The following is a 23,461-nucleotide window of genomic DNA, read 5'->3' as shown; positions in this document are numbered from 1 at the left end:
ATCAGAAATTTTGTCTCTCCTGTTTTGTTTTAAATCATTCAGCAACATCTTAAGGGAAGTGGCAGGCCAAAGCCATCTAAAGCACTGCAAATTTTATGGTGCAGCATGCAGAATTTCTTGACTTTGTCCCACCATAATAATACTGCTACATCTTGCAATTGTTAGTATAACTAACAATCCTTTTATTTTCCCATTTTTATATGACTTATTGAGTGGTTCACAGCAGTACCATTACTTTCTAGTCTAAGAACTAGAGGTTAATAGAGTGCTAAAATGAGTAAGAAAGTTACAAATTTTGAAGATTAATTTGAACTAGTTTAAAAAAATAATCCTGGTGAGAAAGGAACACTTAAAATACAGATGAGTGAATCCAACGACATCATCTTTACCTTAAACACTGGGCCAATGACATCTCTGTTGTTTTTATTAAACTACTTGTGTCAAACATAATACGTTCCAATACAGTATGTAAAAGAAAAGAAACTAAGCTTTGTGGATTTTTTCCTCAGATTTATGGTGATATGTGGTATCTTCATGCAAGTTAAAGAAATATGCACAGTTGAAAGCTTTAATAATTGAGACTGTAACCACTACATGGAAAAGTTCCACCATTCTACTCTACACATCCAAACATAAGCCCATACACAGATATCTCTTATGAGAATATGTTTAGCACATGACAGCTGAACAACTAGCTAATGAGGAACCTGAGGCTTTTTGTTTGCTTGTCTGGTAGGGTATTTGGGTTCGGGAGGCTTTTTATGAGGGGTTTGTATTGGGGTTTTCTTTTTTAAAAACTGAAGTGTTTCCTGTCACCAGTTTATGTAATACTGAAGTATCTTACTCTTGTACATTGCAGTCTTAACATCTACAGTAAGATACTCTTGAGTTACATTAAGGAACAAGGATTGAAGAAAGGGAAAAACCAAACCAAACAACTTGGTAGGCAGGGAAAAAATAAAAAAGACAACATCATAAATCTGAAACATGTAATATGTTGACGCATATATTGACTTTTCTGAACTATAAATCAAGCACTGCACTGGTAACTCCTCTACTCCCTTTCAAGCAGTAGACTATCACCATCAAGGAATTAAAAAAAATATTCTCAACATACATACAATCCACAAAATACACGCATATGAAATCCTAGTCAATAGAACTTCAGAGTTATGTAGCTCTAGTATCTAGGCATGTTGCTTGTTTATGTCATCCTAAATACTACCAGAATCTCAAAATTTCAGCATATATTCTCTAAAATTAGGTATTTTCCCGTTTTGACTCAGATTAAAAGAAAACAGACAGGAATGGCAACATAATGAAAAACAACTATTTGCAACAGTAATTGCTACACTCCAGTAACTAGATTTCTTTAAACCCAGTGGTAACGTGGTCCCAAGAACTGCCTTTAGATTTGGGAATCTTGCAACACTGCAGTTCCTACAGATGAGTTAGCCAACTGCATCCCAACTCTAGATCAAGATCAGCCATAAACAGAAACTATCCCCCAATTCCTCTGAGAAAGAAAGAACTGAACAGAGGGACAGGCTAGAGTGAACCTGTGGTAAAACTCATCAGTTTCCCAACACAAACCATCAAGGAACCAGAAGCTCTGGCCACACCAAAGCATACTGTTGAAAGCAACTTTAGAAAATCTAAAGGTTTTGTGCTTAGTGCTTGTTTATTTTCAGAATTCCACTAACCCATGAGTTCAAAAAGGAGCTATCAAAAAGATGAAACATTGCTAGTTCAGATGATTTACAATAAAACTACATACCTGCAATAGGTCTCCTTCATCAAAACGCAGCATTTCTATTATGCCATCTGACTGGATGAAAGCTGTAAAGAAAAACAAAAAACTAAGTAATTCAATGAAAAAAACCTTTGTTATTAAATCAAAAGAAAAATTTAAACATCTGAAATCTGCTGTATCTCATTTTGTAGACAGAGCTATGACAAACCAAAATAATAATGCATTACCTACCAAAATAACAAACACAAGTCTGTGACACTAACTTTGCTCAACAAATACCACATTTTGCAAATTAGTCTTAGCTTAAAAATGTGTAACTCCAAAGGGAACAATTTCTTCTAGGGTCCTGAAAAAAAGTGATTGTACCAAGCTAATTCCATACTTCAACCAATATGACAGGCTGGATACCTGAACAAGTGAGTTTAATACATGTAAGCTCACAAAGAGTTCAGACACAAACAGAATTTGTCTCATTTACACACTACTAATCTTAACTGTACATCTGGAAAGACTCCTTCACACTGCAGCCTAATCCTTGGCAAGGCAACTATCCTCTCCATCTTGACAGGAACATATTAAAATTTGAAACAGTTTAGAAATGTTTGCACCATAAGACTAAACTCCACAAAAAAGTCATGCCTCAGTCAAATATAGGATCCTCAAACACTCCACTCATTTCCTCTACATATTTGGTCAGGCAATTGTTTTTTAAGTCCTCTTAAAATGTAGGGAATGCAACTTTCTTCTAAAGACAAAGAAATAAGGGCATTGCCCTTCCTGTAAAATATAATAATCTGTAGAAAAATGAGTAAGATTTAAAGAGGAAAGAAAGGTTCAAAGAGTTCTACATTTTACTCCCCAAAAATCTACTGACACACACAAAGGTCTTTAGAATAAAATACAGTAGCAATCTCAAATGAGAAAAGAGTATTTAAAAGAAAAAAAAAATAGTCCTATAAATAACCCCTCCTCTACTCAATGTCCTTTGCCCATGACTGTCTTTAGTATTTACCATTCATGTTAGATGAAGTTGAGTGAGTGATCCCATTCCTCCCTTTCCACAAAAAGGAACAACTTTAACAGGAAGAAATTAAAGATTTCCCAGTACACAGAAGCACAGTGTGTCCTTCTGGAAGATGGATTTTGAATCTCAGTCCGAAAAAGGAGACTTAGACCTTTATCTCCCACTTTGAAGCTCAGTGTTCTAACAAAAACAATTATTATAATGTCACCAACAATGCCACTCTATGATGCTTTAAATAAAAAAGTGTCAGTACTTTCAGAAAACAAAAAGCACTCTTGGTAAATAGGAATAAAGGCACCTACCACATAGAGAAACATTAGCTTTGACATATATTTGTCCCAAACATTTCCTCACTGGCTGCTTTGGTGACACTCAGTACCCAAAATTCACTATGCTAATTAACATATCACTGTTTGCAAATCCCATTTTGCACGCCTGACATCCCCACACATTTCAATACCTTCTCCTCAAAGGTGCAAGCTCCACAATCTTGCTTTCATATGACCCCAAGAAAAAGTTAACATACGACAAAGATTGCTGCTACCATCTCCAAAAGTTAAGTATGCAAACCCCCTGAAATTTAATAGATCCCCAAACAAAAAAGTTTTATACAATTACTTTTCAAGCTACCACACCACACAATTCTAACATGCCACAGGTTGAGAAAGCAGCCCAGCTCAGGTGGAGTGTGAGAATCACCACAGAGGAGAAAGGGGGAGCTCGTATTATAAACAACATGCATGTCCTGCAATATTTACACTGACACTGCAATATTTACAGTGGCATGAGAAGTCCTAGTCAGTTGTGTCAGCAGTAAGTTAGCATTTTTTGGTGTGTTTATTGTTATTACCTTAATGTTACTCAAAACAAATAAAATCCATCCTTGATGCAAGAATCAAGAGTTTGGTCAATCATTTATATAGACGAGCTATACAGAACACAGGGTAAAAGATTTAAAAAAAAAACCAAAACAACAAAAAACAAACAAACCAAAACAGCATTTAAAAAGCTGTTACAAAATCAAGTTCTATAGTTTACAAAATTTTGGGCTCTTAAAACTTAAATTACTGGAACAGATCTGTCAGTTTAAGGTTTAATACCAGAACAAAGAACAAGTGAGTTCTTCTCAATTTAACCAGCAACATGTATGATGCAAGACATTCATTTCACAGTTTAAGTTTGGTTTTAAAATCACTGAAAAAAAACTCTTAAGTGTATTGCAGGGCAAGACATAAGAAAATGAAGTTTTGACACATTAGGTTAAAATGCAGAGTACGACAGTTAATCATGATTTCACAGAAGCGTCATGCCTATATTCGACGCAGGAACCCCAAATTACAGATTAACTAGCATAAAGGGAAAATTCTCAATTTTTAACTTGGGGAGAAATACAGAATGAAATTATGTTCTCTCATGTATTTGATTTACTGGAAGTTCAGTAATTACAAAAAAATTACAGATACAAGCACACCTTCCTATTAATCAAAAGGAATTGCACCACTGAAGTTGGACTTTTTGGCATTCTATTGCTTTCTACATCTTTTGGAAACAAAGAATACACAGCACTAGATTGAGACATCAGGTAGAAACAAAAAAAGTCATTAGAGAACAATTTATATAAATAGTTTATTAACAACCAGCAAAATATAAAAGGTTGCTTCATCTAACGGCAAATTCTTAGTATTTTTGAGGCTTTTTTCCTCCTGATTAAAATACAATACCCCATCAGTACAAAGAGCAGAAAGTAGCAACAATTCTTCCACAAGGATGATACACACTAGCCCAAGCTTTCTACCCAAGTATCTTGACTTCATACAGACCTTCTGTAGACCCCAAACACTTTCTCAGCCACTCTAGTTATTTCATCTTTGATGAACAAAGCAACAGATGTTACAGAACATTTTGAGCAGATAACGCTGTTAAATAGCAGGGCTATTCATCATTATATCGTTTAAGAAATGTTTTCAGGGAGCAGATGACAGTGCCAGGTAAAGTCAGATGCAATGTAAAGACTGGCTGCTGTCCATTTCACAGCAGGCACATCTCAGCTGAGACAGTGATGAAGTTGTGGTTATACCTTTCATTTTGGTTTAGACTAACTCTCAAGCCTACGTTTCTCTTTATTGGTTATTTCACAAGGAAATGGCAAGTAAATACATATACCTTCATGAGATGAAAGCTTGTTTTTGCAACTGGTTTCTCAGACTCTCAACTCAGGATGAAGCAACAAGTCACCTCATTCAAATGAGGCAAACTAATTACATTTTAAAAAACCTCTACCGACGAGTCACAAAGAGTCACCCGAATCCCTCTAAGAGCAGCCCTCAAACTGCCGAAAATGAACCACAGAATGGACAAGCCTTCTTCAAAGTGAAATGCTGACAGTGTCCTTGTGGGTACTTTTTTGCCTGTTCCAGAATTAGAAGGCAGTTGCTCATCTTTTGCACTTGTACTACCTGACCTAAGCAAGTTCACAAACTTTGCAACACAAGCCCAAAACCAGTTTTTACTGTCCTTTTACACAAAATATGTATGTCACCAACAGGCAATAGGTTATTACCATGTGCAAAGTCACTGTAAGCAATTAAGTATGAGATCACTTGGGCATGCTTTATTAGTTGAACCATTCCCCATGCTAGAGAGGAAGATGACTGTTTTCTGCTAAGCCCCTGACAACTTCCCCTAAGAAAAACTTCTTCCCAAAGCTTCAGCTGCTACCACCATGGTCTCCATACCAGTCTAACACTGTAGCCAATACTTTAATACTCTGGAATAGTAAAATGCAGCAAATTAACAACTCTTGCCTTGCCGTTTAAGTCATCCCTGACACATGACCGGGGACTGCTCCAAGAGGGGCACAACATAATATTTGGGGTAAGGAAGCATGTCAGCTGTCAGAGCATGATCTGCCACTGCACAAATCAGCAGCCAAGAAGCCAAATTACACATTAGGAAAATAATTCCTTCCTGACCCTATAGGCAATTGAAGCCCTGCAGGCTAATTATAATAGCTATTAGTCAAACTTTAAATGTTCACAGACCAAAGAAGGAAAAGGATACATATTCATATCTGCAGATTTCAAGGCCAGAAGAATTATAGTCTCCTCTCCTCTTCACCTATGCTGAACAAAATACTTTCTTCTGAGAGGCATACAGAAATTCCTCTTGACAGAAAACCTCTATCCTTCCAAGCTTCCACAAAAAGCAAACGTAACAGATTCATGAGAATCTGTAACAATTTCAGCCACTCTCCCTACTAAGATATTATATGATTTCAGGGTCAAATTTTTCAGCTTCTAGCTTGTGTGTTCTTGGTTTCCTCTTTTCAGACAGTAAATCACTACTAACAGATTATATAGAAGCTAACACTAAAAATACTCAAAGTTTCATTTTCTGTTTGTTTTCAGTCTACACCTTTAAAATGCAACTTCTTTCATTAAGTCAGCTTTACTATGAAAAGCCCATAAAATATATCAGAAAAAGACCATGAACCTAGTCTTTCCGTTTGCTCCAGAACTGCTTGTTCCACTGACAGCACTTTCCAAGCTCTAAAAAATGGCAAAAGAAAACCCACCACCATGACCATAGCCCCCAGTTCCCCAACCACAGCTTTCTGGAACAGTGAAAACACTATCTAGTCATTATTACCAGTAGATTCCTGAATGCTTTCCCCTGCGCTTTCCAACAACATCACAGCACTTGACGGTAAACACCTAACATGACAAAAATTAAAGCAACAGTAACTGAATTCACTTATATTCCTCAAAACTTTAAGCAGTATCTTTTCACAAGTTTATAAATCTAATAGACAAATCTTGCACAAACACATCCTTGTTTTGATTGTCTTTTGTCCAAGCCTTTCGTATTTGGGGGGAAAACAAGAAAAATACAGACCTATAAACCATCAAATAAGAAGAAAATTTTAAAATTCTACAAATCTCCAAAGCAAACAGGAACTTATTATCAAAATAACTTTAGCCAACACCAGTCTTTAGCTGTGACTGAATTACAAAAAACAGAAAAAATTTACATGTAACGCGAGAGCAGTGACTATGCCAAGGCTCTTGGTGCTCAACAAAAAAAAAAAATCTCCATGGCCCACAGGTTATGAGGCCTACTCTGACTCACAGACCTGATTTTTAAGGTGGCTTTGCACACTTATCTTTCTTTAGCCACTGTTAATCTCTTCATTTTAACATGAAAGTACATTCTGGCATATACACTTATAATAATAAAACACTATTCTGAAATATAACTTAGCTCTTGAACAGTTACTCAAGAGCAGTGCATTGATTTATTTTTATGTTAATGATCTTTATATAATCTCTTACACGCTTGCAAGAACTGTTTTCTTTCCTAAGTCTTGTCTAAACCAGTTTTCTTTCTTGCAAACTAGATTTATACAAATCTGTATCCTCTAGTCTGTGAATTTTATCCCAAGTCTAAAAGTAGTGTCCTATCTTACCAAAACAGGGAAAGGTCAATTATTTAAATAATTCCTAATTTACATTAAGGTTTTTTTTTAAGTCCAGTTTCTAACCCTTTGTCTTAATGACTAGGTTCACTTCAAGGGAACCATAACCACATGAGCCAATTACAGTGTGCTAAATGCCACTCACTTCTGTCCATGTAATTGTAATTGTTACATTTGTATCACTACTGGTAAAGCACAGAACTAGACCTGGATAAGTTATTTCTAAAGTTTTGGCTATGAATTAACTGCATAGTCACAATTTCAATCATCCTGAACAGTGGAAAACTGAGCAGCATGGGGAATTCAGGCAGGCAGATACAGAATGAAAAAATAAAATTATTATGAATGGAAAATTACATTGTTAAAAAAAAACAGATAAAGGAAAACAGTATTACACTGTAATGTGAGTGATCATTTTAATCAGCTTCAGGATTACAGAAGTCTGGTGAGCCTCAAGAAACACATCTCAGTTCAGTGTTAAACTTAACAAATCTGTTTTAAAAAGGCCTGTTCTCCAAGACAGATGAGCCAGTGTAGCTATCTGCCTGGATTTCTGCCTGCATCCCAACAGGTGACTGCTCACTGGAAATGTAAAAGGTCATTCTCTTATGAGACAGTGAACGCCAAGCAAGTGAGAATCACCAGCCAACAGGCTTGCTTTTCCAGTTAAATCCTCTTGCACTTACCTAGGCAATTAGCTTGTTTGTTTTCCAGTATTCCATAACAAGAGGAAATCAATAATTTTTCCAACAGACCTCAGGAAGAGGCATCACAACAAAGAAAATACACACAATGCAGTAAAGACCACATGTACAAATGTCACACTTCAAAGTCTTTTTACAGAGAAACATATTTATTCTTCCTTCATTATTAAAACCTCTAATGACCATCCCCCAAAAAGCCAATTGGTCAAATTTGCGTTTTCTATTTATATATTAGATTTTAAATAGAACCATTCCTAGATAATGCACTTTAATCATCACGTGAAATGAAAAAGCAATACATTTAGCTAAATAACAAAAAGAATCTTCATCAAAACCCTCATTTTGTATTACTGATAAAAAAAAATAAAATCTGACTCTACACAGTACATGCTCAAGTAAGTTCATATGCACCAACCTATGCCCAAGTTAATACAAGCTAAACAGAGGCAGCAGATCACTTGCACTGCAATACCAGAGCACACTACTGACTATTTCACACTGGGGGGGAAAGTCAAATTATTTCTACTTTACTGCATGCAACAACACAAATTAAGCGCATCACTGACACCCAACTAAGTCTGCCTATAATATTTCACTAATTTATTTTTGTGTAATTTCTGCCTTCAGATAAAAGACAAGCTTCTTTATCCAGCAAGGCCCTTCCCTCGTAAGAAGAGCTGTCACATTGCACTTATTCACTCATCTCCTTTCCCCTTAGTTAAGACTGATGCAGATTTTTAGGAATTCAGTCACCAATTCAGCTTCTAAAGCTAGCCATGAAATACAAAGTGACAGTATGATTCTGATTCTGAACACAGGCTCCAGACAGACAATGAAGCTACTGCTTAGACTGAGAAAGGGAGAAAGTCAGGTTCCACCCTGAAGCCACTGCTCACACATCTGGTTCACAACATTTGTTCCATGCTTCAGAAGACAGTGCAACTGCTTAAAGGTTTCTTTTACCATTAACAGTGATTAGATGTGCCCTGTGATATATATATCCTAGCAAAAAAACTATACAAACATACATAGAAACAGCAAAGCTCATTGAAAGTAACATGTACTACACCTAACAATCTGCTTTTATTTATTTTTCTAACAAAATTACATTAGATTATTTCAGATTGACATACAAAAAAATCACATTTTATTCATATACCTTTATTCTCAGATGCTTATTCTGTATTCAGCCTGTATTTCTATCTTGCAGAAATGTGCATTTCCATCAACTTCAACTAAAGCAATTTTTATTATCATCTAGTTTTTTTGTACTGAGTTTGAAAAATTATCTGCTATTGGTCAAAATGGTGAATTTCAGGTGGTAGCAATAAAGGCTATAAAACTTCACTTCGAAAAAACCACCAAAATACTACTTTGAAAGCTGCCAGATGCTTTAAGTTGGTGCTTTACTTTTAAACTTTTCAAAAATTTCATTTGTTCCTCTAAAGATATTTATTTCCTGGCTCCAAAACACTTCTCAGGAAATAATACTCAATTCCATTCATGGAGGGATAGGAATGAGAAAACTTACTTTAAAATAGTTTTTTTTTTAAATTAAATAAAAAGGAGAAATAATTCTCTCAGTGGGAGAAAAACTTTTGTGTATGCTATTTTTAAGCCAAAGAGAACAATACTCCTGATACTCATGGAAACTTCTCAGAAATCATTTAAAGAGAGGAAAATTTTAAAAGGAAGCTAAAGAGAAAACAAACATCTGCAAACAGCATCCATTTTTTTCAGCTTTGGGCCATACAAAATGTGGCTATTCTTTCTAATGATGGCAATTTAAAAATTTCAATATGTTAAAACTCAATTATACTCCTATACATGTATTGCTATTGAATGTGTACAGACATAAAATTATTTGGAACTACTCTCAAAAACAAGGTAAGTTGTCCTGCAATGAAAGGGGACAAACAATAGCCCCTCCAAACTATTCTTAATGATTTATCTCTATTTCTCAAAGTTTAGATCAGAAACTTCTCATTGTGGCAGTTTTACTACTCATGTAGCACTGAAAACTGATGTTCAAAAAGATAACGTGCACTTAATGGAATTCTAATCTTTTTAGCATATAGAACATTCAATATATAGCTTGCCAGAAACAGCAGTCAGTTCATGGCTTCTGGAACGTCAGGAGAACAATGCATTAAATGAAAATTTCAGCTTTTACCATTAACATCAGTCTTCCAATTACTCTCATGAAATGAATCACTGAACAGACCCCCTTTACTCAAAAAAAAAAAAAAAAAAAGGGTTGTGTCAACACAGGGTAAAGACCTACCTAAAAGGTATATCCAGGACGATTAATGACCTTAATAAACACCAACAGAGATCAAGCATTGTGCTCCACACCATAGAAAAGAGGAAGGAAGACGCAATTTTCAGTTTCCAAAAAACCCCCCACAGAACAGGAAGCTGAGAGAGCCAGGCAGATACCTCCTGACATCTAAATGTCTTGCTGGCAATGTGAATGCAATCAGGTAAGGGCTACAGCTTATGCTCTGTGGACACTGTTCAGTTTCCCATCCTTACTTCTACCTTGCTACTTACTACAGAGGATGCTTTCTATCACTTATGGGACAGAAACATTAGTCTACTAAGTGAGACTGCTCTCCTCCCTGCTCTAATTTTGCCTCCCTCCCTTTTTTTTTGGGTCAGTTATCAGGGTGGAACTGCATGAATTTTTAGAATCACAAGGGTACATGAACAACACAATTGTTTAGATATTATTGTCTAACAGCTGTGTTAACTTAGTTAACACCAAGTTACTGGAGAGAAGTATCACTGGGATCCCCACCCCTCCTATGCCTCCCTGGTAACACTGAAGTGTCCACTGAAAACAGCTAGTAAGCCTAAGGACAAGCAACAAAGAGTGGCAAGATAACATTTGTTCAGCTACCATATAAAGTTTATAATTACAACAATCGAAGGCCAGGAAAAGGTAGAAAATGCCTGGTTAAAGCCACTGTGTTAATGATGTGGCAGTAACACTACTTACTGATTGCTGAGCACAGCAGTCTGTTGACTTGCCTGTTGAGTATGTTGAGAGAACACAGACCAGCAGGAAAAAGCCAGCTGCAAGGTTTGATAAAACCAGAGGAGAAAAGGGTGGAGAAGAACAGCTGAAAGTTTTGAAAGGAGATAAAACACAGAGCAAAAACAATGAAACAAAATAGGCAAATTTCAGTCTGTGGGGAACACTCTAAAAACATTAATGAGTTAAAGGTGCAAGTAGGCATAGGGAAATGAAATGCTTGAAGAAAAGCAATTTAGCTACCTACAATACCTTGGAAGCAGTTACCCCTCAGAACTAAATAAACAATCTCTTCTGGTCAGACTCTTTTACAAACAGCTGTGATGATCTAAGTTGACACACAGTGCAACATAGATCATGATTTCACCCAATAATTCCAAACGCTTAGGCTTAGTGACAGAATATGTTACGGAGAGACATCTAATTTTACTTTGAAGATTGCAATAACCACTCATCACCAAGCTGCCCCCTAAGACAAGCCTTCACTCAAAAATACCTGTCATTTCTACTTTGATATGCCTAGTATCAAGTCTCAACCTAAATGGGCACACCTTTGCTAAATTCAACTTAGAGGTTTGTTTGGGTTTTTTTTTTCACAAAACAGGTATTTTTAAAGCACAATTAATCAAATAATGCTAAATAAATAAGTGCTTTATTCAATCTCTGAGATCCTTAGTCTAGTCTTTTTCCCTAGAGAAATTTGATTTAATCAAAGGAAGAATTCACAGCACTCATCAAGCACTGAAACTCTGACAAATTTTCCCTGATGAACTGGAAGTTCTTTCAATCTTTTCTCCACCAGTTAATGATATTCAGTAGTACAGATTGCTAGAGTGATTTCATCTATGAAGATTCAGACTCTGTCAATGACAACCATCTCCCCTTCAGCATCAAATGTAATCATGTTTCTCCCAAAACAAGGAATTAATTAATCTTTTGAATATTTTGGAAGATACAGGTCAGCCAAAGCTATTCGGGCACATCATGACCTCGAGTTAAGCTACACAAAAGGCAACTGACAAGGTATATGATTATATAAAAGAAGCGGTATCATAATGTGAAAGTTACACACACACTCACCTTCTTATATGTAGGGGAGACAACTTAGAGGGCAAGAGCAGTATCAGTGCCTCCTAGTAATTAATGGTACCTCTAAACTATCCCCACAGATTGAAGTTACACACAGGTTCAGAATACCAAAGCAAACACAAAAGAAGGAAATGGTTACTAGTAAGAACCAAGTACTCCATGTCCTCCACTGCGAGAAAGGAATAATCAAAAACTTTGCAACATTAACTGTCCAAATCTCTCAGTATTTCCTCAGACATATTAGCTGCACAGATTGTTAAGCATAACTTTAATACATCTTGTATATTAATATGTAAACCACAACTGAATGTATTGTTATATTGCCAGCAGCTGGCAAAGATGAAAACTAATGTCTGTATTATGCTTCACATGAAAGATGGGACACAAATCTCCTTTTGAAACAAATTTTTCAAGAGAAAGAACAAAAACATGGGGACAAATAAAGCCTAAGTGATCCATGATTACAGAAATAAGGAATAGTTCATAAGGTCTTGTTTTTATCACACTATTTTATTGATGCAGCAACACATGAAGCTTCCTGGTACAATTACTACTCCGCTTCTACCAAAATTATATCTATATCATTATTACCATAGCACTGACTTCACCACAGAGTTACATGAAAAGTCAAACTTTTGTTTTTCAGATATTCCCATCAGCTGCAACAAAACTACTGTAAGCTCCAACTAAGTTTTAAAATCACAGGGAAGACACAAAATAGAGACAAGGAAACTGAGGGTGGAATGGTTCTTTGAGACTGTCATCCAGCTCTACCCTCTGCAGAATTACAGTGAATGCTGAATTTGGATGATGTTGCTTCAGGCTCTCATTTAGCTGGGCCTTGAAAGCCTCCCAAGTCAAGAGATTCCACAGCCTCTCTAGAGAAGAACCTGTCTCAACGCCTGACCATCCTCATGGTGAAATGCAGACTCATGATGTCAAGGCAGAAGATCACAGCCATCCTGACCAGAAGCCCGTGAGAGATGGAGGAGTCAGTGATCCATGCAGGAGCCAAGCGGAGCAGACCCACGCCTGTGCTGGGTTGCATGTCTGGGCTGGCTGTCAGGCCCGTGCTGCACGTACTCTGTGGCTCAGGGGGAGCTCAGCCAGCCCTCTGAAACAGAGAAGCTGCAGCCAACTCCACCAGCGATTATGCCACCTGGACGGCCTTGCTTTATCTGAAAGTGCACATGGAAATTGCCATGTGAGCATCCTTTCCACCTTACAGCAAAAATTAGGAATAGAGTTGTCTTCTTGCAAGGAAATCTAGCCACAAAGCAACATGGAGTAACCTTTCTATGGGTGGGGTCTGCACAACATGTTGCACATGGACTCTTTGGAGGTCTGTTTGGCACTGCATGGTTCAGGGTTCCCAGCATCAAAAGAGATCCAAGATGGTTATCTTTAATAAATAGAATTTTCAAAGCTATTTTAGAGTGTCCAGGTGCCTATTGTACTCAGATCATCACAGAGCAGTATCTCCCGGCACAAAACAAACTTTCCATGTTTCACTTTATGGCCACTGTCTCAGGCTCCAGCCATGCATCTCTGTGAGGTGTCGGGCTTCATTTTCCTCCATAAACTATTTCAATATTGGCATGATGCCACAGGATCCCTCAGCCTCCATTCATAGGTCACACACATATCGACCATCTTTGCAGACTTCCAGTGGGATGGCAGAGAACAAAACTAAGACACAGTAGTTTAGGTGTGGTCTATTAAGTGCTGAGTAAACAGGAATAATCACTTTGCTCAGCCCAATGGCTACACTCCTGTACGTTGCCAGGGTACATTGCTGACTCATGTATAGCATTTCCAGGTTGTATTCCCTGCAGGTGGTTATTCTGTTCCATATAAAGGACTTTCCATTTATCCTTTTTGGATTTCATGAAGGTCCTGACAGCTCATTGTTCTGTCCTGCTTAGATCCCTCCAAAATGCAGACTTGCCCTTGAGCATTGGTACATTCCAACTCCAGATCAGTGACGAAGATATAAAGCAGGACTGGTCCCAGAATAGAGCCAGGAAGAGCTCCTTGTAGCCAGCCTCTGAGGTAAAGCATGAACCACTGCTGGGAATAAACCAAAACCACACATCTTGCAGTTTATCTAGTTGCCCAGATAGTTTTTATCATTATCTACAAATTCCACCTGTAAATATTTGTACAGTATTTTGGTGTAAATCAGTGATTCATTTAGATTTCTTCTGTGTTTCTAGATTATTTCATATTTATTTACAAGCTTCAGATAACCAGTCTATAAATTCATTTAACATATTATGACACTTATGAAGAAATGTTGTGAACTACTTAAATTGGTACCATGCTTGTCTACAACTTTATCTCCTATCATCACTTCCTCAAACGATAATTTAATCTGTTTAACATCATATTATCTGTGCTTCCTCACTTAAACAATTTTTAAAAACCTAACCCTATAACCAAGGGTTGTCTGAGATTTTTCTACTTTAAGTAACTTTTAAAAGTCCACGCACATCCTATTACACCAAATCCAAATACAGTCCAACATAGATCTAGGTGTTCAACTGAAAAAAACCCTCAGATAACACTTAAGACATTGCAAAGACAAACCGCTTTACAAAGAACAGGCAATGGATCCAATTATAAAATAACTTTAAAAAACTAAGCATGTTGCATTAGAGTCAGTTGAACAGTTCTATTACATAACATTTTGTAGCTTCATAGAGTACACAGACAGAAGAAGCTGTTATGTGCATAGTTTCATTTCCTGCACAGTTCCTTCCACTAAATGTCACTCAGGTATCTCTAAAACCAGTTTGATAAAGACAGCAAAACTCCTGTTCTCAGATGGTTCTCTGCTGCTAGCTATGCCAGGCAGGAGGATAGGTACTAAAAATGCATCTATGACAGTCTTAGTGGAAAAACTAATCTGGTAATTGTAGCAGGGAAATCACAAACTAGTGAAACACCTCGATTTTTTACTCCATTTTAGAGACTGGAATTACATGGCAATCCTTCAGCTCTTTGCTATTTCCCCACTATATCCAAGGTTTTCAAAAAGAGAGAGAGAAAGATATGACCCTGGTTTTGTCCCTTTAGTATTGAAAACCAAAAGTTATCCAAGTCTGCTTAAAAGAAAATGTCAAAATGATATTTCAAAAATGCTACATGCAAATGCTGCATCACATCATTGCTGCAGTCAGTAAATCACTAATTATTCCATAAGGACAGTTGAGAAAACAAAAATACACAGCAATCTTGCATCCCATTAAAATTTTAACAGCTGCCTCTAACAAATCCATATCTGATACAAGTTTATTCTTCACTTGTATTTATGACTAGAAAAATAAACTGAAAGTATTTCGCTCTAATGGTCCTTTGGTTTCCCCCGATGCAAGAAGAAATTCTGCATCCTGTCTTGGTATAAATAATTTAAAATGCTGAAATACTAACAATTTTTTTTTTTAAACAGGAATTATTTTTAAAATAACTTTAGTTCAAACTCAAGTTTGCCAACTCCCTCAGTGTGAATGGATCAATGTAAGGACCAATTGTGCTAAACTTTTGGAACTCCAGGATGATGCAGGCTAGAAGTGACCCCGGAGGCTCCACCCCAGCCACCTGATCAGAGAACATCTAGTCAGAGGAGGCTGCTCAAGGTGCTACAAGGTGTTCCAAGTACCTCCACTAACTACTATGAAGAGTGGACATTTAATTCAACTGCTGTCTTTTAGAGAAAAAAAAAAAAGGCACTTTCTTGAGCTCCTGTTATACCCAGGTAAGTTCATGCTGCAGACTGACAAAGTCGTGGTGCTACACTGGACAGAAGGTACGAGCAAGAGAAATAAAAGAGATCATTATAGACTTCTATTCTTGCCGAACCCACAAACACAGGAACAAACCAAACTGGTTCTAGCCTGTGCTTCAGTCACATAACTTTTACTGCTCGTTATGCATGAACCACAGCATCTACCATTCACTGACAGACTCCGAGGTCATTTACCAAGTTTACTCTTTGAAAAGATTCTTTGAACTTACAGATTTGTAAAACCATAACACGTATCACTTTAAGCAGCATAATACTGGGTAGGCTTTGAAATAAAGTGACTCACAGCAAATGTCCAAGCAAACAGTTGAAAATTTTAGCATGCACAAATACATCCAAATGACTCAGAGCAATCCATAATGCAATCATTCACAAAAAAATCACAACTGAAAGCTTTAAATAATGCAAAGTCTATCAACTTCCACACACTCTGGTGAAATTTCATCATATTAGCCACTACACAAATCCATAACAAGTTCCTTCAAGAGATGACAATCTAAGGCCCTGAACTGAGCACACCATCCTTCAATGGACCTCTACAGGCGAGGAGACCCCAGTCTGCTTCACATGTGCAATATAACTAAACACAAGTGAGGGAGAAAGAGGTGCAGGGAGGGAATAGCACCCATTGTGAGATTACATTGAAGGTCATGGAGAATATGTGGTCTCAACTTCCTGTCCACTGCATTAAACTTTTTTCTTTATTTTAGTCCAAAGATTTCACAAGAAAGTAAGAGACTATTCAATCCAAGCATGTGGACAATATTTTTCATTTACAAGTGCAAAGACACAGTGCAAGCCTAATCAGCTGTCGCACACTCCAGTTTCAAAACCACAGTGAGATAGCACGGTCAATTTTTATCCACTGTGTTTTCCTCACACTCTTCATGATTCTGATGTGCTACTTCAACTGGAGTGTTTTCAGTTTGACTGAGGTCATTCTTTCTGAATCACACTTTGATTTAAGTCAGGGTCAAAACACCAGCATAAAAGTAAACGCTGGCATGCGTTAGATTAGTTCTGACAGCAGGACATGACAAACAGGCAGTATACGTGAAGAGACTTTTTGTAATATTAAACATATAAGCTTTCTCTCAATCATCTTCCAATACTTATTTAGTTTTGATACTCCTGTTTGCTATTTTAAATATCAGTAGGAAACAAAAAGTTACTTGTTTGAAATTAGAAAGAATGACAAAAATGGAACCAGAATTCCAAAATATCAGCGCACTGCTCTGATGACAATATCCCACTTACACTCAGTAACTAACTTAGTTTCTAGGAAGCTAGAAGAGAATATACTAAGCATTAGGGAAAAAAAGTCCTATTTTCACTGGTCTATCTGGTATCATAATACAGATGTTCAAATAGCATTGTTTTCCCAGATCCAGCAGCAAGATGTAACTTCAAAAATTACAGTCAGCGATAGAACATCTCCTAAATATCGACCCTGCTCTACCCGCACCTATCTTGTGAGCAGATGGGTACGTAAGAGAACTATCAAAGTAGTCTCAACAGGCTTTCAGTCAGTCGGCCAAATAAAAGGGAATTTTAAAAAATGAGTTGAATAAAATGAAGATTTTCTAAAAATATATAATCGTATACAAATAATGGAGCCAACACAAAGCAGTTCAGGTAAAAAAGCATCCTTGTGTCAGACATTTATCTTCAAAACACTTAACTTACCAAGGGGTTACAGCATTACTGTGGCAAACTAAAACCCGGAAGACTGTTCTGTGTATGTTGTATATGTGTATGTATAAACAGATAGCTGTCCTCAATCTATGTGGCAATACAGAACGCGACAATTACACTAGGAAAGCATCAGCCTTACAAAAATCCTGAAAATCATACATATTTGCCAAAGAAAAGCTAAAGGTAATTTCTGCCCCTCCTAAACAGCAAGAGGCTCTTTGAGACTGGAATTTTTTCCTGCCATGCCATTCTTTTGAAATGGTTCACAGACTTCCTAAGTGAAAAAAAAACAAACATAAAATTTTACAACCTTCTCAGCCTTACTCATTTCTCAGCAATACATGGGCACCCACGAGGACCCAGCTAGGGACAAAAAAAGAAAAGTCACATATCAATGTTTAGTCTGATGTTTAAGGTTCTCTGGTTGGTTCATGCACAGTTTTCTCTACCTTGCTATCTGTTCAGATACCAGATAATTTCCACAAGTTCTATTTCTCTAGCACAGAGAGAGTGTATAGCAACGTCACAGTTCCTCAAGACTTTGATTTACAGCTAGAACACACAAACATTTTCAGTTTTGCTTCTTGTTTTTAGCAAAAGATGTTTATGTTATATTTCGCCCCCCCCTCACACTCCTTAACTAAGACTGGGTACTAGAAACAGTCATGTCTATCTAGACTACTCCACCATCAATCTTCTTTCTCCTTGTGACAGCTCCATCCATAAAGAACTGCTTGCTGGTCCTTCTCCATATGAAGCCAGCATAATCTTCTCTCCATCATTCCCCCAGTTTCTCCTCATGTAAGAGGAAAAGGTAAGGTAAGAGGAAAAGAGTGTCCTCCACATTAGTTTTTCACTTTCTTTTGTCATATTCTGATCTATTCTTCTCATACTATTCACCTGGCACTTGCTTCTATCAAGTTTTTTTCTGTAGCAAATTCTCTGGAGTATTGCACTATGTCTTACTATAGCCACCTTCAACTTGGCAGTGCTCAGGAGCAACAATGCACAACCTCAGCCCTAATCCCTCTCCACAGCTTCCTTCCTGCAGCTGTAGTGAAAAATGTATGCCCACAATTGGGAGATGGAAAGGATATTCCTAGCTACTTCCCTGCTTCCTGACTATTATTTTTAAACTGTGTCTTACTACATTTAACTTGACACAACCTGGTAAAAGCTAAGGCAGCTAAGGACAGAGACTGAACACGCTCCCCTTCTTTCTTCTCAACAATATTTTGGGTTCCCGCTTTGGTCTAAAGGCCCGGTGTCCAAAGTGGTCCTTTCTCTCCAGTGCTCAGTCACTACCTCTTGCAGACTGGCACTTATATTGTAGCTTAAGATCAGTGGGACTAGATCTCACAAGTCCCTTTAATCTTTGTCTTGCTTTAAAACTATTGTTTGGTTTATGTTTTGTTAAATCCAGGTTTAAACAGTCATTGCTCAGCAAAAGGAAGACTGCAAGACAACACTTTCCAACATGTGATCCACAAACGCAGATTGCCACTGAATTCTGCTCAGGAGTCCATAAAAGATGAATAACTGAGAAAAAACCCAAACAAACACTGAAGAAACACTTATTAGTCACCTTAGATCTACTACTCCTAGACTACCCTAAGCAGCAGCACACTTGTAAAGAAAAGCAAATCTAAAAGAAATCTGAAGACTAAAAGAAATCCATGTTCTATTTGAGAAACAAATTAATCTTTTGAAAATGACAGATGCATTTCTGGGATAACTTTTAGGTAAAAGACTGTATAAACAGAAGTAAACGTTATCAGTACAAACTACTCAATTTTCTTGAAGGGCTTCAATTGTATCTGTGCAAACTCTGAATCTAAAACTGCCCTTGTTTATTTAGGAATGCCAAGAAAAGTCCACAGAGGAAAAAAACCCAGTATCTTCTTCACAAATGAACCAAACCAGACCATGGCCCCAGCTGTCATAACTTTTAGGGTATGAATCAATTCCATCATACCAGTATATGACATCACTGGCAAAGCTTATAAACACATATACCTTACTACCTATGAAGGAATGCAGTCACAATCAGAGTTAAAAATAGAAATTTCTCAAGCATTTGAACTTTTTTAGTACTTCAGGACACCACAGGCCACACTGACAAATTTACACATTCTTACCTCTCTGAGGATATGGGATCATACTCACAGTGTTTTCTAAATGTTTACATTCCCTGCAGACAAAGCCAAGTGAACAAGAGTAGCTGTGCAACAACTGATCTGGATTTTTAATCACCTTAATACCAACATCCTCATATTTTTACAAAGAAGCTATTAGGAAATTTCTGAAATTGAGCCCTTATTTAGAAAGGCACATCTACTTTTTTTTTTAATACCTGCATTATTAGGATGTATTTCTTCCCTCAAGTCTGGTCTAGGCACACGACTAGCCCCTCCTTGCTAAGCTCCTATTTCATACTCTTTTTATTCTTTCTCTTCCTTTATTCTTAGTCTGTTTCTTCCTGTAAGACCTCAATCTCCTCCCTCCTCCGGTGCAGCAACTTGCCTGAATAAAAATTCTCCTGTCCAACCAAAGTAAATCTGTTTCACCTACTTTAGTAATACATTATATTTACCTGCTGCATTTTCATGCTGCCACACAGCCATGCTTTCAAGTAGCCTGCAAGTCTGCACCTTGGAAATGCTTGAAAGCTGTTCCCAGCAATGCTACAGATTATGCTTAGGTGTTTCGCTCGGGGCTTTTTTTCCCTGCTAAACCACAATGAAAAGACTTCATGCCAAAATCAGACACTGCAAGTTAGGGAAAGTCAGGCAGGGACTTTATAAAGTTTGGAGAAAACGCCACAGACCTCGCAAAGGCTCCAGAACCTGTCAAAAGTTCGGGGAGGAAAAGGGGTGTCCCACTGTCACTTGGTGAGGGATCAAAATCCCATCCATGCAAAGCATGCATTTCTGCCCTTTCTCATGCAGCTTCGCCAGTCTGTTTGGCTTGGCTTCGTCTCCTGCTGGAAGCCTGCCGCAGGGAAACCAGCTCAACGCGAGAAAGCCTCGCATTGTATTTATTTATTTATTTCCCTTTCGCCTGTTTAAAGGGCAGCTCCATCTCCATCCCCGTCCCTGCCGCTGCCAAGGAGGAGAAACCCCCGCGAAACGTCAGCGACACACATACGGACACACACGGACACACACCCGCACTCCGGCGGCCGCGGCGGCGGGGCGGGGGAGGCAGCGCCGCGACTCGCCGCACACCCAGGGCAGCGGGAGCCGGCGGGAGAGCGGAGCCCGCGGGAGAGCAGAGCCGGCGGGAGAGCCGAGCCGGCGGGATGCGGGACAAGGGACGGCGGGACAAGGGACGGCGACCCCGGGGCACCTCCCCAGCCGCTCCCCCACCCCGCCGCCGGGGAGCGGGCGCGGGCCGCGGCCGCCAACGGCCCCACCGCCACTGGGGGAAGAAGAGGAGGAGCGGGGGCAAGGAGGACAAGAAAGGGAAGGCAAATCTGGGTCTCACCTTCCTTCTCGGCCCGGGCCGTGTGGAGGAGCAGCGCCAGCGCGAAGCGCAGCGCCGCGCCCCGCCAGGCGGCTGCCCAGCCGCCGGCGCGGGGGAAGGGGCAGCTGCCGGGGGAGCAGCGGGGGCAGCGGGGGGAGCAGCGGGGGCAGCCGGGCGCCGCCGTCATCGCGCTGCTGCTGCTGCTGCCGCCGCCGCCGCGGGTCCGCCGAGTGTCCGCGTCTGTCTCCGGCCGGGCCGCGGCGCGCGCGCGGAGGAGCTCGGGGAGGGGCGGGGCAGACACCCCCGCGAGCGCGCGCTGCGGCTCCTGACGCGCGCGTCACGGGCCGCCACGCCCCCTGGCGAGGCCACGCCCCTACCGGGCGAGGGCGGAGAGCAGGTGCCATTTTAAGTGCGGGCAGGGCCCCTTGTTCTTTCAGTCTCTGCTCTGGCTACTCGTTTGCCGATTTAGTCCTTCTTTTTTTTTTTTTTTTTTTTTTTTTTTTTCCCCCCTCCCCCATTTTTCTAAAATGCGATTTTACATCTTCTCTAGGTGCCGGCTATTTGTGGAGGGGTCACTCCGCTCCAGCGCTCTCTGGTTCTCCCGGTCTCTAGGAGGGCCGGGGGCCGCTGTTGTTTCCTTGCCGCGGCTGACGGGGCTCGTCCCACCCGCGCCCAAGATGGCGGCGGGCGGGCAGCTCCTGTGCGCGGCGCCCCGCGGCCTCGCCTGAGAGACTGGGGCGTTTCTTTCTAGTATTCCTGTCCTTTTCCCGGGTCTTCTCCTCCCAGCTGAAGGCCCGGAGCGTTGTCCGGGCAGCAGGGGTGTCGATAGCTTCACCCTGAGGGAATCCCCTCCGCCTCAGCTGCTGGGCCGTGCCGGTCCTGTGGGCACAGCAGCCTCGGCCGCAGCAGAAGCGGAGGACTGGGAGGTTTTGCGTGCCTGGGGCGCGGTGAGACTGCGCTGGAGCCAGGGCGTGACACACGCGTCTGCCACTCTTGGGGGAAGACAAGTGCTGTCTGTTAGGGTGATCCGCATGGCCGTAAGGCCTCTGGGAACGCGTGGAATGAATTTGCATTGCGCGAGAAGACGCGTTGTTACACATGTGAGGTTTGGGTCTGTCAAGTGGAGACTACGCTGGGAAGTGGGTCCGTGGAACCAGTGCTGGAAGAAACTGTGATACCAGGTGTGCCATGTGGAGCTGCTCCCATTGAGAGATGTGAACTGGGTATAACCTGAGACTGATAGTCTGAAAGTCATCTTGGATAAAGTGTCAGAAGCAAAAGCCTGTAGTACAGTCTGTCCACTGAAGAAATACTTTAGTTTTTTAAAATAAAAACCTGTATGCACCCACGTGCCGTTCTCAACTGCTCATTTCACCACCTGATCAGCACATCACACTGGGTTTGAAGTGGTTGAACACATCACTGAGTTTCATCTGTCACAACAGCATAACAGATCTTGGTAGTGTAATTGAGCCAGATTCTCTAAGGGACTGACTAACAGCCTAACTAAAAATAGTAACGTTTGTTATGGCTCTTACACAGCCGTAACGTACACTGTTTTTTATTGTTAGAACTCCCTAAAGACACCTTGGAAGTCTGGATGTGGTTGTTGTGTTGAACTATGGCTACGGCATCAATTAGGTTTATTTTCATGGAAGAAAGGGAATTTTAGAAGTACTGGGTCAAAACCTTTCCCAGCAATAGTGATCATTTCCAGAAGACATGAGGAGGAACCAAAGGCTTCTGTGCAATTACTAATCTTTCAAAGTTGTGTAGTGTTTTGACTACTGCATTGAAAATGGGTTTATAAAAATCAGTAATTTATGAGCATGAATCTCTGTTCATATTTCTTAGACCACCCAAACCACAGTAAATATAAAGCTGGATCACTGCTGTGAGCAGAAGCCCACATGTTGACTTCCGTGGGGGTTAGGTATGCACATGAAAGAGCACCATCAAATCTAAGAACTCAGATAAACAGCAGTTAGTGATGCTTTTTTATTACAGTGGATCCTGTAAGATTTTGATTTTACCTTCCTAACTGGATTTCTGCTGTGCGCACATTACTCTTCTGGGAAAAAAGTCAGCTATTTTCTGTTTCTCGTATTTCAAATTCGGTATTGCACAACCAAGCAGCCAGACTTTCTCGTAATTCATGCTGTAGAGCATCCTACCCACTAAAATGAATGAGAACTCTAACATAACTAAGATGTAAGAATGGCAAAATCTGCCTTGGAGTAAAAATGGAAATGCCAACTGTGCTATTAAAAAAAAAAAAGGTCATGATATAAATGAGAAAAGAACCATGAGTCCTACTGTTATGGTATCTATGAATCTTCAACCTTTCAACATTAAAATATGGACAGTTTTTTGTTTGTTCTAAATACAGAATGTCTTTTGAAAAAGATATTATGA

The 23,461-nt window shown here is 39.5% G+C and overlaps 1 protein-coding gene across 1 annotated transcript in view; it reads right to left on the bottom strand.

Moving 5' to 3' along the window:
• TMEM131 (transmembrane protein 131) overlaps nt 1-21,233 on the bottom strand; it is a 66,639-nt gene extending 45,406 nt beyond the window's left edge. Inside the window, exons 1-2 of the mRNA XM_033051727.1 lie at nt 21,068-21,233; nt 1,778-1,839 (exon numbers count right to left, since the gene is read on the bottom strand). Coding sequence (XP_032907618.1) covers nt 1,778-1,839; nt 21,068-21,233 — 228 coding nt within the window. The remainder of the gene's footprint in view (nt 1-1,777; nt 1,840-21,067) is intronic.
• Nucleotides 21,234-23,461: the final 2,228 nt, after the last annotated feature.

This window comes from Catharus ustulatus, chromosome 2, assembly GCF_009819885.2.
Source record: "Catharus ustulatus isolate bCatUst1 chromosome 2, bCatUst1.pri.v2, whole genome shotgun sequence".
In the NCBI taxonomy this organism is placed as follows: Eukaryota; Metazoa; Chordata; class Aves; order Passeriformes; family Turdidae; genus Catharus; species Catharus ustulatus.
The sequence above is the reverse complement of the archived record's forward strand: the minus strand, read 5'-3'. Positions and strand labels throughout refer to the sequence as shown.